At 50.5% G+C, this 17,313-nt stretch overlaps 2 protein-coding genes across 2 annotated transcripts in view; both read left to right on the top strand.

Annotated features, from left to right (window-relative positions):
• NUDCD3 (NudC domain containing 3) overlaps nt 1-7,358 on the top strand; it is a 32,557-nt gene extending 25,199 nt beyond the window's left edge. The window contains exons 3-6 of the mRNA XM_049789662.1: nt 672-804; nt 5,379-5,522; nt 6,303-6,491; nt 6,859-7,358. Coding sequence (XP_049645619.1) covers nt 672-804; nt 5,379-5,522; nt 6,303-6,491; nt 6,859-6,969 — 577 coding nt within the window. The 3' untranslated portion in view covers nt 6,970-7,358. The remainder of the gene's footprint in view (nt 1-671; nt 805-5,378; nt 5,523-6,302; nt 6,492-6,858) is intronic.
• CAMK2B (calcium/calmodulin dependent protein kinase II beta) overlaps nt 5,894-17,313 on the top strand; it is a 70,258-nt gene continuing 58,838 nt past the window's right edge. The window contains exon 1 of the mRNA XM_049789650.1: nt 5,894-5,897. The gene's annotated coding sequence lies outside the window, so the exon portion shown is untranslated. The remainder of the gene's footprint in view (nt 5,898-17,313) is intronic.

The following is a 17,313-nucleotide window of genomic DNA, read 5'->3' on the forward strand; positions in this document are numbered from 1 at the left end:
CAATCCCCCGTCGTCCCATATGGTCCCTCCAAGCCAGGAGCGATTTCTGAGCGCATAGCCAGGAGTAACCCCTGAGCGGCAAATGGGTGTGGCCCAAAAACCAAAAAAAAAAAAAAAAAAAAAAAAAAGCTCTGTCGGGAGTGGGATGGGATGGAGGGAGATTTGGGACCTTGGTGGTGGGAATGTTGCACCGGTGAAGGGGGGTGTTCTTTACATGACCGAAACCTAATCACAATCATATATGTAATCAAGATGTTTAAATAAAGAAAAAAAAGAATTAAAAAAAGAGAAATAGTCCCATTAAAGGTAGATGTTGATGGAGAGAAGTTGACACTAGTTATGGTATTGATGCCTATAACTTAAATATGAAACACTTTGCAAATAATATTGTATTGATTAAAATAAAATGCTCTGTCATGTGTCTCATAGGTGGTGTCATACATAGGTGTAGATGTGTATCCTAGGTCGCTGGTGTGTGGGTTCTGAGTGGGAGCTTGTGCCAAGGGGCCCCTAATTGGCAGCCAGCTGGTCCCTCAGCTCCAGTGGCCGCAGAGACATTTCCTAAACCTGAGAGCACTGTGCACAGTCTCTTGCAACTGTCTTTGAAAGGAAGTTGGAGGAGCAGAAACGGTGGGACCGAGCTGCTTTCTCATATTATTTCTTTCTCTCAGGAGTCAGGAGCAGTTCCAGAGAAACCCTGAGAGCTACAACGGGGCTGTACGGGAGAACTACAGCTGGTCGCAGGACTACACCGACTTGGAGCTCAAGGTGCCTGTGCCTGCCCATGTGCGGAAGGGCAAGCAGGTGAGTGTGGGCAAGGGCAAGAGCAAAAAAGGGCTGTGCTCACTCTTCCTCCTGCTCCATGACAGCCAGCGAGGCCCTGCCAGCCTCCCTGCACCCTGACTTTGTGCTGAGCCTCCACCTACATGGCTTTTTGCTTGTTGGTTTCAGTTTGGGGCCTTACCCTGCGGTGCTCAGGACAGTGAGACCTTCTAGAGAAAATGGGATGTTTATGGAAATTGTGGCTGAGAGTGATGTAATTAGTGATGTAATTATAGGCCGTGGTGACTAGGTGTCACTGTAGAGCGAATAATCCTTTCCATGAAAATGTGAATTGGGACAATGTGAAGTTCAATATTGGGAAAATTCTCATCTATGCCAGAATAGGTCACTTTACACTTTCCTGAGGGTCAGAAACTGGAAAGGGAGTGGCAATTCCTTGTGGTCCACAGGTGAGGAAGTGAGACAGTGAGAAGCCCTTATTCACCCATCACTCAGGCTGTGTCCCCTTCACCCACACTCTGTCACCTTGTCATATACGCTGTGTTCCATCACCCATGATGTGTCCCTGTCACCCACGCTGTGTGCTTCTTCAGTCACCGGGGCTGAAGTGAGGCTCGAGTGACCCGGAGGCGGAGCTGTGCTCTCCTAGCCCTGGAAGCTCCACCCTTCTCCCCATCAGCCAGGTGGTTCAGCTGCAGCTGCTTTCAGATCCTCTCCTGGGGGTCCTGCTGGACAGGGGGTGTTGGGTCTTCTCTTGAAGTTGGCATCTTCCAGCTGGTATCTAGGGAATTGCCTCATCGCTGTGCCTTGAAGGTGCTTGAGGAGGTCAGGGAGCTGTATGTGGGGCACAGCTACCTGTCATCACAGCTTTCCAGTTCCACCATGCCCCTCCCAGTGCCCTCCTGGTTCCCTGTCATCAAGGCACAAGTCCCACTGCTGCAGCAGTAGGTGTGAGCAGTCCCTGATGTCCCTTCAACTCAGACACTCAGACACGATGCTCTAGGAGAGATAGTGGCCCCCTTCTACCCTCATCTGGTACTTGGGCATGTTTGGAGCAGGAAATGTTAGAGAGGCTGGAGTTGACTCCAGAGCCAGTGCTTCAAGGGCTCTGGAACAGCGGCAGTTGTTGGTCATGTGGCAACCTGACATGCTGATGGCCTCATATTCCTCCTTTTCAGCTGCGTCTGTTCTTCCGTGTCCTGATGCTAAGCCTTTCCCAGGGTATGGGGCAGCTGCAAGGCCTGGTGCCTCCCTGTGTGCGATTGGCTCTGGGTCTTTCCCCATGGTCCTGGCCAGTGTTGACACTGTGCAGCTTCTCCACCCTGCACCTGTGGTGCTTGTCGCAGCCACCCGCCAGGGCTATTTTTAGCTCCTGTCATGGCACCTGTCAGGCTCTGTCATGATGGCTGGGACAGTAGCAGCCAGGGCGTGGAGGCCCCATAGGTGCAGGAGGGTCCCTGCCTACCCCAGCCTCACCTTCCCCCCTCCCCTCTTGGATGATGGGCCTGTGAGAGCAGAACACTTGATCTAAACATTCTGGCCACTCCTCAGAGAAAAACACTTCAAAACAAACCTAGACAAGTGACAGTGAAGTCCGTCAGACCCTTGATCCTCTGTGCCCTTTGCTGCACCTACAGCGCTGAGGACAAATGGGGCTCAGACAAGGACAAATGGCACTAGGTGCTGCTGTGTAGGCTGCACCGCCTGATGACTCTGGCCTTGCCCTGTAAAACCTCTGAAAATAGTGAGTTCAGGATTTTTTTTTTTAATCTCATCTCTGATGATAGAACTCCCCACCACATGAGAACATCTGGGGAACTGGTGGTGAAATGGGGAACTAGGGTGCTGGGCTTCACCTGTCCCATTTGAGGAGAAAGTTCTGAGGGAGACGTTGAACAACGAGGGACTATTTCCTCCCTGTTTTTATCCTTTCTTCTGGACAGGTGGGTGGTCTTGGCGGCTGATAGATGTGGGTGACGGATGTGCTCACCACCCTGCTTCCTCCACCCTCACCATGGGAACCTTCCAGAACAGCTGGCCCCTTGGAGCCTGATGTGTCTGCACTGACGCTCTGCCCCAGGCATGCTGAGCTGATGGAATTTGTGCTGAAAGTTCCATGACACTCCGTTCTCTCCGCAGACAAGTTTAGAAACCATGTAGGAAGACTCGATTATGGAAACTTCCACAGCACAAAGGCGAATAGGCCGCATTTCCCTGGCTTATTTTTGTATTTCTGAAAGTACAGTACAGTTACCTGTTCAGAAATAGGAGTCGGTCCCCAGAAAGTTGCTCTGGCCAGTTTGCTGTTGCCATTCTGTCTTGGCTGTAGGCATCACACTTGCCGCCTTGGGCCAGCACTGTCCCCTGTCTGGACTACCTCTATGCCCACCTGCCCTACAGTGGGTATCTGGGGCCTACTCAGGTCATCAAGCATTTCCTGCACCTTGGGGCTCAGGTTGGTAGAACCAGAGCCAGTTACTCCTGGGTCAGTGTTCCTCACCTCCAGGGTTCACCCTAAACCAAGCCCTGTGGAGATCTTGAGCATTGTTACTACTTGGCCCCTGGCCAGGTAGTATTCACCTGCCAGGGTTGTCCTCTGCTTTCTGACATGAACACACCCAGTGTCACTGGGGTGCTCAGCCTCTGTGCCTGTCTATACCTGTCTGGCACGTTATGGTGGTCAGGTTCTACTAGGGATGCGGTGACCTTACAGCACAGATGGACCATTCCCAGAGCCGACACTAGCTCATGTTTTCTCTGTCCGTCACTGTCTCTGGCTCAGGCATGTGTTCTCTGTACTCTGTGTGTCAGGGTGAAGCACAGTTGCCTTGTGATTCTGTCTCTGCAGCCTGGTAACAGCATTTTTGTGCTCACTGGCTATGCCTGTTTTTTTTTTTTTTTTTTTTTTCCTTTTCTCTTTCTTTTCTTTTTATTTATTTATTTTTTTACTAGATTTACCACCGTAATTTGCCAAGTTGGTTATTAATACTGTCGGGACTGGAGTGGTGGTACAGTGGTAGAGCATTTGCCTTGCATGCGGCTGACCTAGGACAGACTGGTTTGGCCTACCAGTGTCCCATATGGTCTCCCCAGCCAGGAGCGGTTTTGGAACACAGAGCCAGGAGTAACTCCTGAGCATCACCTGAGCATCACTGGGGGTGGCCCTAAAACAAAATAAATAATACTGTTGTTAAAAGGGTTTTTTTTTTGTTTTGTTTTGTTTTGTTTGGGTCACACCCGGTGGTGCTCAGAGGTTACTCCTGGCTGTCTGCTCAGAAATAGCTCCTGGCAGGCACGGGGGACTATATGGGACACTGGGATTCGAACCAACCACCTTTGGTCCTGGATTGGCTGCTTGCAAGGCAAACGCCGCTATGCTATCTCTCCGGGCCCTGTTGTTTAAAGGCTTAAGTGTTTCAACCCCAAACCTACTACCATTGTGACCTTCCATTCCCTAGTGTCCCAAGTTGCCTACCCACCACCCAGCCTGTCCCCCTTGCAGGCACAACAAATTCACTTTGTTTCTTTTTTTGGGGGGGGGGGCACCCGTTTGATGCTCAGGTGTTACTCCTGGCTATGTGCTCAGAAATCGCTCCTGGCTTAGGGGGACCATATGGGATGCTGGGGGATCGAACCGAGGTCTGTCCTAGGCTAGCGCTTGTAAGACAGACACTTTATCTCTAGTGCCACCGCTCTGGCCCAACAAATTCACTTTGTATTGCTTGCTATAACACAAAGACAATGGAATGATCATAACTTAGATCAGCAAGGGTCAATTGGAAATGTTTGTTCTTTCTTTCCATGGTGTTAGGGAAGTCAGTGTCAGAGGATTGGCTGGGCTGTGGTTGATGCTAGCTGAACTTCTCTGTTACCCTTTGGGCTCCCTGAGGCAGGTAGATTCCTAGGAACTTACCCACTAGATTTCCTGGTATTCTAAGGGGCTCATTGTAAGACACTGAGCTGTTCAGGATCTATAGGGGATCTATACTGGAACAAATGTGGTGTTTTAGCAGTGTGATGAGGTTAAGTCATGGAACGTGGCCATTTTTGTGGAAGGTTATTGGTGGTCACTGGGCTGCCTTGGCTCCTGCAGTAAGGGACCCACCTCCTTTTGAGAAGGCCCTGAGGGTACAGCCAGGATTGGGCTACTTGGAGCATATCAGTGCCCGTATTTCCTCTCTGTCATTTGAGGGGTCCTTGAAAGCATCTTGGGCTGAACTGTTGGTGGCGCCTTCCCTGCTGCCCAGGTTCCTGGTTCCATGGCTGTCAATCATCTCTGAGACTGGAGTCCTGTGGCTCTGGGAGGCTGAGGGCATGATTCGACACATGGCCTGGGTGGCAGTACTTGTGTGATCACTGTCCCTCGTCCTCCTAGCTCAGCTCAGTGACCCTTGTGTCCTGCTGAGCCGCCCTATAGCTGGGCCCCTACAACCACCTTCCCCATCCTCTGACTTCAGACATGCCACACACATAGTTCTGTGACTGTGATGACACTTAAGATGGAGCACCGAGGTGATAGTGGGCCGCTGGGTGACACCTGCAGCCCCGCAAACCTCTGTCCACTATCGGCCAGGCTTGACTCTGCTCTCTTACAGGTCTCTGTGAACCTGAGCCCAAGCTCCATCCGGGTGGCTGTGCAGGAGGATGGTGGGGAGCATGTTTTAATGGAAGGGACCTTCACCCACAAGATCAACACCGAGAGTTCCCTGTGGAGCCTGGAGCCAGGCAAGTGCATCTCGGTGAGTGTTGCCTAGGGCCCCTGACAGCTTCAACCCAAGTGTCTCTGCACCCATCCAGTGACCACAGGGGGGTCCTGAGGAGGGTCCCCAAGAGAATCTACATGATTGTGATATGCAGGATGCATCCAGACAAAACAGACATTTGGATCTGAGGGGGCCTGAGGGGCCCTGCGTGGGCTGAAGGGGCTGGTTTTGATAGCTTGGCCCAGACTTTCCCACTGACGTGTCAGCCTCAGTCCACTCTAGCCCAGGCCGGTCTATTTTGGGCAGGGCTTGGCCTGAACCCAGGTCACTTGCATCTTCGGACCCATCTCTCCCCAGTGGATAGTGTTCTTCCCCCAACCCCTCTCCCCCAGGCCCACTGAGGCAGATGCAGGCAGCTGCAGTCGGCCCTGCACACGTGTCTCCCGGAATAGAAGCAGGTTCTGTGACCGTGGCTGGGGCAGGCAGGCGGGAGATGCCGTGAGTCACCACATCGCGGGGGTGGGGGGGTGGACTTCTTGTGTGCAGCTTGGGGTTTGTTCGAGGACACGGGGGTTGCAGCTGAGACATGAGTGGTAAGTGTGAGATGCAGGAAACGCAGGTGGAAGGCCGGGGTGGGGCGGGACATGGGGCCTCGACCAGAGGCTTCCTCTGGTCATGGTGGTGCCTGTGGAGGGGCAGGAGAAGTGTCCTCGGACCGTTGGGGCAGTGGACGACGGTGCTCTCATGAAGCCTGGTTTGTTTGGGGGCCCGGTCTTGGGGAGATCCTGTGGTGACCTCGGTCCTGCCCCACCCTAGGTGAGCCTGAACAAGGTGGGAGAGTACTGGTGGAGTGCTGTGCTGGAGGGCGAGGAGCACATCGACATTGAGCGCATCAACAAGGAGCGCTCCATGGCCACCGTGGATGATGAGGAACATGCTGTGCTGGACCGGCTGGCTTTCGACTACCACCAGAAGCTGCAGGGCAAGCCACAGAGCCACGAGCTGGTGCGTGCCCACCAGGAGGGCAGCTGAGGGCACCAAGGCCAGCAATGGCAGCTGGACTCGAGGGATGGAGGTGGCGGTGGGGCCTATTAGAAAGAGATAGCTATGCCCCTGACAGGCTGGCATCATAGTCTGTCCATTGTTTGGCCTCAAGCAGGAAGTGTGGGACTGGGGAACCCTCACACATTATGGGCTTGGCCATCCCTGCCTGTGGTCTCAGCAGAGTGTGGAGTTGAATTCTGTGTAATGTTATTCTGAGGAAGGACATGGGGTCCCTTGGGTCACTTGTAAGGGGCAGGCACCCATACTGGAAGGGTTTGGGGGGTCTTGGGGAAAATCCTATGGTTAACACATGTGTTTCTGTCCCTAGAAAGTCCACGAGATGCTGAAGAAGGGGTGGGACGCACAAGGCTCCCCATTTCGAGGCCAGCGCTTTGACCCAGCCATGTTCAACATCTCCCCTGGTGCTGTGCAATTCTAGTGACGAGGAACCTCGGCCCGGCCTTGGCCCCAGACTCTGCCGGGCGCAAGATACAGGGGTGTCCTGGGCTATAGCCCAGTCCTATTGTTGCTCATGGTCACTTGGTCCCAGACCCACCTGCTTTCCTCCTGCTTGGGGGCATAGCAACTCCTTTGTACTGGTGTGACCAGTGCACCGTGTGTGTGATAGGTGTCTGGCGGTGGGTGCTCCCCGGTACACAGTACTCCCTCCCCACCCTGTGTGAGGGTCCCCGGGACTCAGTGCTCCTTCCCTGCCCAGTGTGAGGGTTTCTGGGACTCAGAGCTCTCTCCCACCTTTGTGAGGGTCCCAGGACTCTGACTTAGTGCCCCCTCCCTGCCCTCCTGACCACTGTTCTGCCTGTCTGCCATCCCATCTTAGCAGCTGCATTGGGTCCCAAGTACCCCTGGACAGTGGAGAGTGACCATCTCATGGACAGAGTCCCTCTCCCCCATGTGACAGCCACCCCTTGTCCTAGCACAGCTTCTTGGCGAAGGTCACCAGGAACTGTCCCCTGGCCTGGGTGGGGCTGCCTGTCCATGTGTGGTTTGTGGCCCATGTGTGTCCACCCTCCTGCTGTGATGCCTAGTGGCCTGGTGTTGGGGCTGGGGGCCTGAGCTCATTGTTGCCCTGCTCTGCCAGAGCCTGGAGATGTGCCCCTGCCTATCTGTTCCTCTAGGCTCCACCCTGGCCTGCTGGCCCTTAGGGCTCTAGCTGCTGCAGCCCAGAGGAGTGGGACCTGTGTCTGCCACATCTCCAGTGCCTGTCTGCAATAAAGCGTGTTTCAGTCCTGCTTGGTGTATGTGTGTGAGATGCCTGTTCCCTGTGTATGTGTGTGTCTCTTCATGGCTCTCACAGAGCAACTGCTGCTCTCCATGTGCTCTGCCCTGTGCTGGGATGTGTGGGGACCACCACTTCCCAATAAGAAGGGCTAATAAGAGGACCTCGGGACACTGGGAGTGGCCAGAACTCTCTTGGCGCCACCATCTGCCCTCTGGGACTGCCCTCAACAGGCCCAGCCTGGGCACTGTCCAACTTCACCAGCTGTCCCCTCCCTGGGGCAGTGTCTGCCCCATGCTGGCGCTGTTCCCCTGCGACCAGCTGGTGAGCATCTTGTCCTGTGGCTTTTGGTCAGGCGATTGGCCCATCTCCTCCTGGGTGACTGAAAGTCAGGACTCGGTCGTAAAGTCTGTTCTAGAGACAGCACAGGGTGGGAGCAAGTATGCGTGTGGTTTGCACAGATACAGCAATCCAGGATGGATCCCTGTTCCTACCACCTCACCAGGAATGTTCACCGAGTTCAAAGCCCCAATTTCTTTTTTTGCTTGTTTATTTTTGTTTTTTGGGTCACATCCGGCTGTGCTCAGGGTTACTCCTGGCTCTATGCTCAGAAATGGCTCCTGGCAGGCTCGGGGGACCGTATGGGATGCTGGGATTTGAACCACTGTCCTTCTGCATGCAAGGCAAATGCTCTACCTCCATGTTATCTCTAACCCAGAGCCCCAAGTTCTTCTGGGGCTGACATAAACAGGAAGAAACAGGCTGGAGAGAGGAGCTAAAGCCTTGTGTGTGGCTGACCCTGGTATGAATCTTCGATACCATAAATGGTGGTTGATTGTGGACTTTTCTGCGTGATAGAATGTCCAGTCAGAATGTGGAAGATCCTTTGTCTTCATTTGTTAAATAGTGTAAGAAGCTCCACCAGACCTGGTGCTTATGATGCACTAAGGGTTTAGATTTGGGGTCCTTATGTCTGGAAGGGTGCAGGACCTTTACTCCAGTTCCAACATTCCCCAAAATGCAATTGCATGCAGCCAAATGGGTTTCAATCTCTGGCATCCCATACGGTCCCCCAAGTACCTCCAGGAGTGATCATTGAGTGCACAGCTGCATCGCTGGCTCTAGCCCCAAAATATAAACCAAACGTGGCCATCTGGTCCGACAGCTCCACTCCTGCCTTTGTGCAGGAGTGGCCCATCTTCCACTCGCCTGAGCCTAAAGGCATGAATAGTCAGAAGCTGTCACTGATGAACATCTGGCTAGAAAGGAAGGAGGATCGAGACTGGCTGCCCGGAGCAGGTTCAAAGACACACAAAAAGCTGTAGAGAGCCCAGACAGAACATGGTTCTCTGGAACATGTGGGTGGCCTGGCCCAGAGGTAGATAAAGCAGGTGCTGGGGTTAGTACTGTGAGACTATTTCTCTTCCCAGGGACCTCAGTGCTGCCCCAGCAGGAGTCAAGGCCCAGATACTAGGTCGGGCTGCAACTAGGAGTCTGGCCTGACAGTTGAGCACTGCCTGGCAATAGTGGCTGCGCACAGCCAGCAGTATGGAGGCCACTGTTGGGGGTTGGCTTGAGGTTCTACACACACTCCAGGGATGCCCGTGCTTGGTGAGGCCTCAGCCCCACAGATGGAAAAGTGCTGGGAACAGTAGTGATAATACAGAATCCTTTCTGTGCCCAGGTCATGCTCACACTTAGAGATGGTTCAGACACATTATTACATCAGGTGTCTAGGAAACGTTAACGTTTTCTGCATCTCAGTGTCCACATCTGTGAAATGAGAACTGATGAAGTCCCGGTCCCTAGAGGTTGTCAAAGTCAACAATAGATGTGGCACCTGGAGCAGTCAGGTATGAGGGCTTCATTACCATGTCATGCATTCTCACATGTCAGTGTTCTCAACCGCAGCCCCTTCACACTTGGTCTCTATTCTGTGCAGGACATTCCTACAGCCTCATGGCTTGGCCTTTATTTTACGATTTTTATCTGGGCCTCCCTTGAAACACATCAGGCCTTGGGGGAATCCTCAGGGTCTCTCTAGAGTCTCTAGACAGTATCTGTTTCTGATTTTTCCATGAGAGTCCCTCTTGAGATTTGCCTCTTGGTTGGGAGAACAACTAGGAAGTCACCTAAAGACAACAGACAGCTGCAGACGTGGTAGGCCTTAGGGTGAGACCCCTGTGGGAAGTTGGCAGCTGTGGGTTAGGAACCCATGCAGGGGACCTTCCTGCTTTCAGAGCATGGAGGAGGGACGAGAATTCCCCCTAGCATCAGTCTTCTGCAGACATGTGCTGGGGCCTGGATGCCCCCACTTGGGGGTCCATGAAACATTTCTTGTGTATCAAATGCCCCCTGTGAGAGGCTGAGCTGCTTATGAAGGCTACAATGAGCTGACAGTTCTCGACTATTCCATGGTCCAACAAGGCAAAAATGGGCATCTGAGTTGGTGTCTTGGAAGGACCTATCCTGGGTGGCCGTGGGCCTTACAGAGAGGGGGATGGAGACTTCATGGACAACGTGGGCCCTTAAGTTCCAATGGGGGTTGGGGAGAGAGGATGGTAGGGAGGGTACTCAACCCTGCCCACACTCAACCTGGGTTTGAGCCTTGTTACCACATATGGTCCTCCAAGCACACCAGAAGTGATATCAGAGTGCAGAGCTAGACTAAGCCCTAAGCACTGCTGGGTGTGGCCCCCAAACCAAATAAGAGAAATGAGGAAAAAGTGGGAGCAGCCAGAACCTTGCTAATTGTCCTGAATATGAAAATTCAACTATCAGTTACTAGTCATATCAAGAAAAATGGTAGAAAACACTCTCAGGTAACCTAGACACGAGTTGTCAGATTTTCAAATGTTAAGTTTTTTGCTTGATTTTGGTTTTGAGTAAGCTCCAGTGGTGCTCAGGGCTTAGTCTGGCAGTGCTCAGAGGACCTGTGCGGTTGCTGAAGATAGAACCCTGATTGACTTAATGCAAGGCAAATGCCCTCCCCACTGTGCCGTTTCTCTGCTCTGACTTACTAACATTGAAAGGCACTCTCACAGGTGAAGCCTGGGATGGGAGCTGGAGTCCATCTGACAAACAGGATAATTGAGGCAGTGCCCGAGGATCTGGGGGAGAAGTAGAGTTGGCTTGCCGAAGGCAATAGTGCCACCGGCTGGAAGCACATTGCGGTTAGGCACTGTAGGGCTAGAGCTCCACTGGGAACAGCTCCTTTCCCCAAAGAAGAGACTGTTAGGAAACATCAAGGCTGGCATACGAAAATGACGATGTAGGGAAGAGTGAGGGACAGACGGGATATTTGCATAGCTCTAAAATGTGCAATGGGAGGGAGGTGGAGAGAGCAGGGTTTTTTTTTTTTTTTTTTGGTTTTTGGGCCACACCCGGCAGCGCTCAGGGGTTACTCCTGGCTATCTGCTCAGAAATAGCTCTTGGCAGACACGGGGGACCATATGGGATGCCGGAATTCGAACCAACCACCTTCCGTCCTGGGTCAGCTTCTTGCAAGGCAAACGCCACTGTCCTATCTCTCCAGCCCCGAGAGAGCAGTTTTCGAGGCAAGTGAATGTGGGCATGAGGCTGTGAGTTTGAACTCTTTGTCCCTCCCCTCCCCGCACCAGGGTGACCCCAACAGGTCTGCTCTCTGGGACCCCCAGTTACCCCAAACGATTTCCCACTGGACCACTGTGGTGTGGAAGTGCTCAGTGAGCACTTCACAGGGCTGAATTTCCAGTGAGCACTGCACTGAGCGTGCGTGCAGCTGTCATGTAACCTGTCAACAATTCTCCTAGTGGTGATCGCCTTCCCCACAGATTGAGGGGAAGGGGGTTTGGGGGAAGAAGCAGATTCCAGTCTTCGAGTTCAGACACTCCCTGGACTGAACAATAAAGATCTAACTAAATGGAAAAGGACAAAAGATTTACCCAAGGACCTTGGTTGCAGCCCACCGCAGAGTTTCTGGCATTCGGAACAGACAAGGTTCTGACTTGGGCCACTTAACTGCCCTGGATTTAGGTGTATCTACCTGAGACCCGCCCATTTCTGGGAGGGGTCTTGGGAAGTGGATATTACCGTTATCTTTACCTGCTAGAACCCTCCCATTTCCTGGGAGAGGTCTGGGAAAAGGTGAGATAAGGCTTTGACCCAGGGGATTAGGGGCTTTGGGTCTTTGCCAGCATGGAGGTCAGAGGGAAGATGGCTGAAAGGAGTTAAGACGCAGGGCAAGCTAAGAATGGCATGCGTAAATGGTTAGCAGCCACATCTGTTGGCTAGGGCTGAATAAAGATGTTATCTCTCTGGAAGCCTGCCTGTGAGTGAGTTCAATACCCATCGCTTTCCTGGATCCAGATACCTGCCACCTGAAGGGGGTTGCAGAGCCACGTGGCCTGGGATGGCAGACAAAGGCCTCGATCTCCATCTACCATTCAAGTCCATCCTAAGGTTTAAATGCAACAGGCCACCCCCCTGGATGCTCTGGTGACCAGCATAGCTGGGACAACGGAGCCCGTGTGACTGGTGGGTGAAAACAGGCTAAGGGATGGAGGGGAAGGGGTAGGTACCCTTTCTGGGTGGTGGACGGCCTGGGAATGTGTACCATTGTACACAACCTACAGTTGTGGGAAGCTGAGCCTCTGAACCACCACAGAGTAAATCAGTATGGAATGAGTCTTCATTGGCAGAGAAATGCTGAAGTCTCCAAGTATACTTGCTCTTCAAGCCCAGGTGCTCCCTTGCACACGTGATCCTCTCACATGTCTCATGTCTCTGTTGCTTATATCCTCTTTGGAGAAGCCTATGCTTGCTCAAACATGGACCTCTCTTTGTCTTTTCCATATATCTTTCAAATAACTTAATAAAAATAGCTAAATAAATAAATAAATGAAATATTAACAATAAAACATCATGCTTGGTGTGGGATAGGATACCTGCCTTGTACACACCTGATGCAGGCATCACTGGAGCCTGCCAAGAATGGCCCCTGAGCACCACCTGGTCACACACACACACACACACACACACACACACACACACACACACACACACACGAATTAAGCCTGGATAGATTCAGGGAGGGATAAATCTAATGGACAGAAAGGGTAAATTGCCTCCATCTGACTCTGATGTGTGGTTTAACGTACATGCCCAAAGCAGGTGCCTGTGTGACAGTATAGCAGCAGGGCGGGCACTTGTCTTAACTACTGAACTCCCATGTTTTGTTTTGTTTTGTTTTGTTTTTTTATTTTTTGGGCCACACCCGGCAATGCTCAGGGGTTACTCCTGGCTGTCTGCTCAGAAATAGCTCCTGGCAGGCACGGGGGACCATATGGGACACCGGGATTCGAACCAACCACCTTAGGTCCTGGATCAGCTGCTTGCAAGGCAAACACCGCTGTGCTATCTCTGCCAGGAGCAATTTCTAAGCAGAGAGCCATGAGTAACCCCTGAGCGCTGCCGGGTGTGACCCCCCCAAAAAAGAAATTATTACTATTTTTTTTTGTTTTTGGGCCACACCCATTGGTGCTCTGGTTATTTCTGTCTCTGCACTCAGAAATTGGCTCTGATAGGCTCGGGGGGCCATATGATATGCCAGGGATTGAACCTGGGTCTGTCCCAGGTCTGCTCCGTGCAAGGCCAACATTCTACCACTGTGCTATCGCTCTGGCCCCCTAAGAAAGAAAATTATTAAAAGAATCGAAATGAGTGGAGGAAGATTCAAGGGTTAAGACAGTTGCCTCGAGGGACTGGAGCAATTGGACAGTGGCTAGAGGTTTGCTTTGCACACAGCTGACCTGGATTTCTTCCTGACATCCCATATGGCCTCCTGGGCACAGCCAGGAGTGATCCCTGACTGCAGAGTCAGGAGGAACCCCAGAACATCACTGGGTGTGTCCCAAGATACTGGCTTTGAATTTAGTTATGTCTCAGTGACCCTGGTATGAGTTCCTCACAAGACATGTGATCAGAGGTCACTCCTGAGTCCCACAGGTAACTGAGCCCCTCACTCCGACAAATATTGAAAGGACTGAGGCTTAATGGGAAGTTTATGCACCACAGACACAACATACATGTTCTGCATCCTAGGTCTCAAGTGGGATAAATATTCATGCAATTGGCTTCCACGAAAACATAGCAAGAAATGCATTAATATGCAAGTATCAAACAGTCCTAGTAAAACAAAGACTGAAGCAAAAAGAAACAAATGTTACTACAAAAAACACATTTTATTTACTTTTAAATTATTTCTTATTTAAAATTACTATGTTTAAATGTAGTCACTATGAACTCACCAAATTATTCATGGTTGGCTTTTAGGCACACTTTCCACACAGCCATTCCCAGTGTCCACTTCCCACCACCATGTTCCTTGTGCCCCCTCCCCCCAAATCTGCTTCTATAAGAAGCTCCTGTTGCTGCTGGTATTTAAGTAAGTTTTGCTCTGCAGTTTACCATCCTGTAAAAGACACGTTAGATTTAGGAGATTGCAGAAAGGCTGGCAGCAAGGGTAGGGTCTAAGCCCTGGACTCTCAGCCCTATGAATCTTGGGGCAGCCTCAGGTTGTGGGGCTCAAGAAGGTGGAGGGAAGGAAGCTCCCAGCTTTCCCCTCTGTGGAATGAACCCCAACACCATGGTTCGAGCACCTGCCTGCCCATCATGTGACCTGGTGACTAGCCTTCAGTCTCTGGAACCCCTGGAGCTGTACTGGCACTATCTAGAGCCTTTGGGCTTGGGCACCCAACCTGGGTTCTGAAGCCCCTAGGGTCCCCTGATCCTGCCAGGAATAATCTCTGAGCCCAGACCTAGGAGTAAGCCCTACCAGTGTCACCCCAAAATTAAATAATACTCAATATAAGCTAAAAAAAAAACCAGAAAAATAGTGTAAACCTATAATTTCAAAACCTACCAGGCTAAACTCCATGAATTTTTTTTGGGGGGGCACACCCGGTGATGCTCAGGGGTTACTCAGAAATCATTCTTGGCTTGGGAGATCATGAGATGCCAGGGGATCGAACCATGGTCCATCCTTAGGGTAGGCTAGTGCATGCAAGGCAGACGCCTCATGCCCTGCGCCACTCCTCAGGCCCCCAAATCTATGACATTTAAAGAAATAAAATACAAAGCAGTTATAGTGGAAGACTTGAAGGCTTGGTCCTTGGGATTAACTGGGGACACTCAAGCAACACTTTTTTTTTTTTTTTTGGCACACCGAGCTCTGCTCAGGGCTGACTCCTACCTCTGCACTCAGAATCACTTCTTGTGGGACTCAGGGGACCATATAAAACACTGGGGATTGAATCCTGGTCAACTGCATGCAAGGAAAACGCCCTCCCCCACTGTACCCCAATACCCCAGCAACACTTGCCCCAGGTCACTGCTGAGAGTGCCACCTCCACATCTCCACAAAAGAAAAACACCTTCGTAAGGCAGTTAGCAAATAGCATATCTGACACAAATAGAAAGCCATACTCAATAATGACAGTATAGACTATTTTTGTATAAAGAACATTGCAAAATTAAGCATATGGCTGAGACAGAAGCTTCAACATATTTTAAAAGATTAGAATTGGGGAACTGGAGAGGTAGGACAGCAAGGGAAGATGCTTGCCTTGAACACAGCTGACCTGGGTTTCATCTTCAGCACCACATATAGTCCCCTAAGCCAACCAGAAGTGATCCCTGAGCACAGAGCCATGAGTAGCCCTGAACACCACTGAGTATGGTTTCACAACAGAAAATCAGGAAGGATTATTCCCAGCATGTCCTGACGATATAAAAAAAAAACTGACTGTTAAAACTGATGGCTGGTGTGGGTTCCATCCTGGCATATGGTTCCTCGAGCCTGCCAGGAGTGATCCCTGAGCACAGAGCAAGAGTCCTCCTGAGTACCATTGGATATGCCTCTCCCAACAAAAACAAAAACCATTATTTTTTAAATTTGATTCACACTTGTTCAGGGTGTTCAGGGCTTATTCCTGAATTGTGCTCATGGAGCACTCCTACTGGGCTTGGAGGGCCAGAGGGGATGCCAGAGATCAAACCTGGGTTGGCTGTGTAGAAGGCAAGTGCCCTACCTGCTGTACTGTCTTTGGCCCTGTTTTTTTTTTTTTTTTAAGTCTTCTTAATGGTGAAATATTCTAATTCCCCCTGAGACGGAGAATGAGACAAAGATAACTATAATCACCATGACTACTCAGCAATGTATTGGAATGAGGGCAAAAGGAGTGGAAAACATGTAAAGCTTGGAGGAGATGGGATAAAATAGTCATTATTTACAGATTACATTATTGTGCATATAAAACAGCCCAAAGAATTTTTGGCAGCTTCTGAGAGTTAATATGTGGAATTAGCATGGTTTTGGCTCCTTGTCAACATTTTAAAGATTGCATTTGGGGCCCAAGAGATAGCTCAAAGGGATGAATAACATGTTTTTCATGTAAGAATCCTGGGATGAATTTTTGGCACCATCTTGGGCTCCCTGAGCACCACTGGGTGTGTCCCCTAAACAAACACATTGTATTTGTGTGTTTATGTGTGTACTGTGTCCCAGCAAATAAGGTATTTTAAGAATTATCATTTACACTAGTATTTTAAAAACAGGAAACACCTAGTAATCAAGTCTAAAAAGAGACATGCTAAACCCCCACACAGGAAATTATAAGTTGTATTAAAAAGAAGCACTTTTCATTTGAAGGGTATATATGCCAGCTTTGTGCATGAGAAGCCTCAATGTTGAATGGATGTCTTAAATGCACACTACTGCCTCCAAATACAGTGTGTGTGTGTGTGTGTGTGTGTGTGTGTGTGTGTGTGTGTGTGTGTGTGTGTGTGTGTGGCAAGCTGATTCGAAAATCTGCTTGCAATTTTAAAGGACCAAGAGCAGAAAGGATGAGTTGGAGAAGAAAATGAACACAAGTGACATTGTGGAAAAATGTATAAAAAAGAAGACAGTAAGATTAACTGCTGGGCTTCCATGAAGAGGATTCATGAATATAGAACTTACATTGACTAAAAAAAGACACTATTTACAGGGTGTGAGTGTGAACGGGCAAACTGTAGTCCAGGAGAAGATCTTTTTGCAATGCATGTTCCTGACAGGACTCTCATGCCAAATATATAAAAGACTTCCACGAACCAATTAGAAGACAAGTCACCAATAAAAGATGAGGAAAAGAGTTGTGTGAACTTAATGAAAAGGATGACAGGCCTTGGCACGTTCTCTTGAGCTATCAGGGAAATGAACATCAAGACACATATTATGGGGGCCGGAGTGATTGCACAGCAGAGAGGGCACTTGCCTTGCATGCAGCTGACCCGCATTCAATCCCAGCATTCCATATAGTCCCCTGAATCTTCCAGGAGTTAATTTTGAGTGCAGAGTCAGGAGCAACCCCTGTGTAATCGCCACTGGGTGTGGCCCAAAAACAAAATTGTTAAAGTAATGGGTTATTACACTAGTCAGTATAATTCTTTGCTAGTGCTTGTCATTCATGGATGGGAAGTACTCTGGATTAGGCCCCATACCTCTACCTGTTCTCCATCCATGGAGGT

The sequence above is a fragment of the Suncus etruscus genome, chromosome 15 (genome assembly GCF_024139225.1).
Source record: "Suncus etruscus isolate mSunEtr1 chromosome 15, mSunEtr1.pri.cur, whole genome shotgun sequence".
Lineage (NCBI taxonomy): Eukaryota > Metazoa > Chordata > Mammalia > Eulipotyphla > Soricidae > Suncus > Suncus etruscus.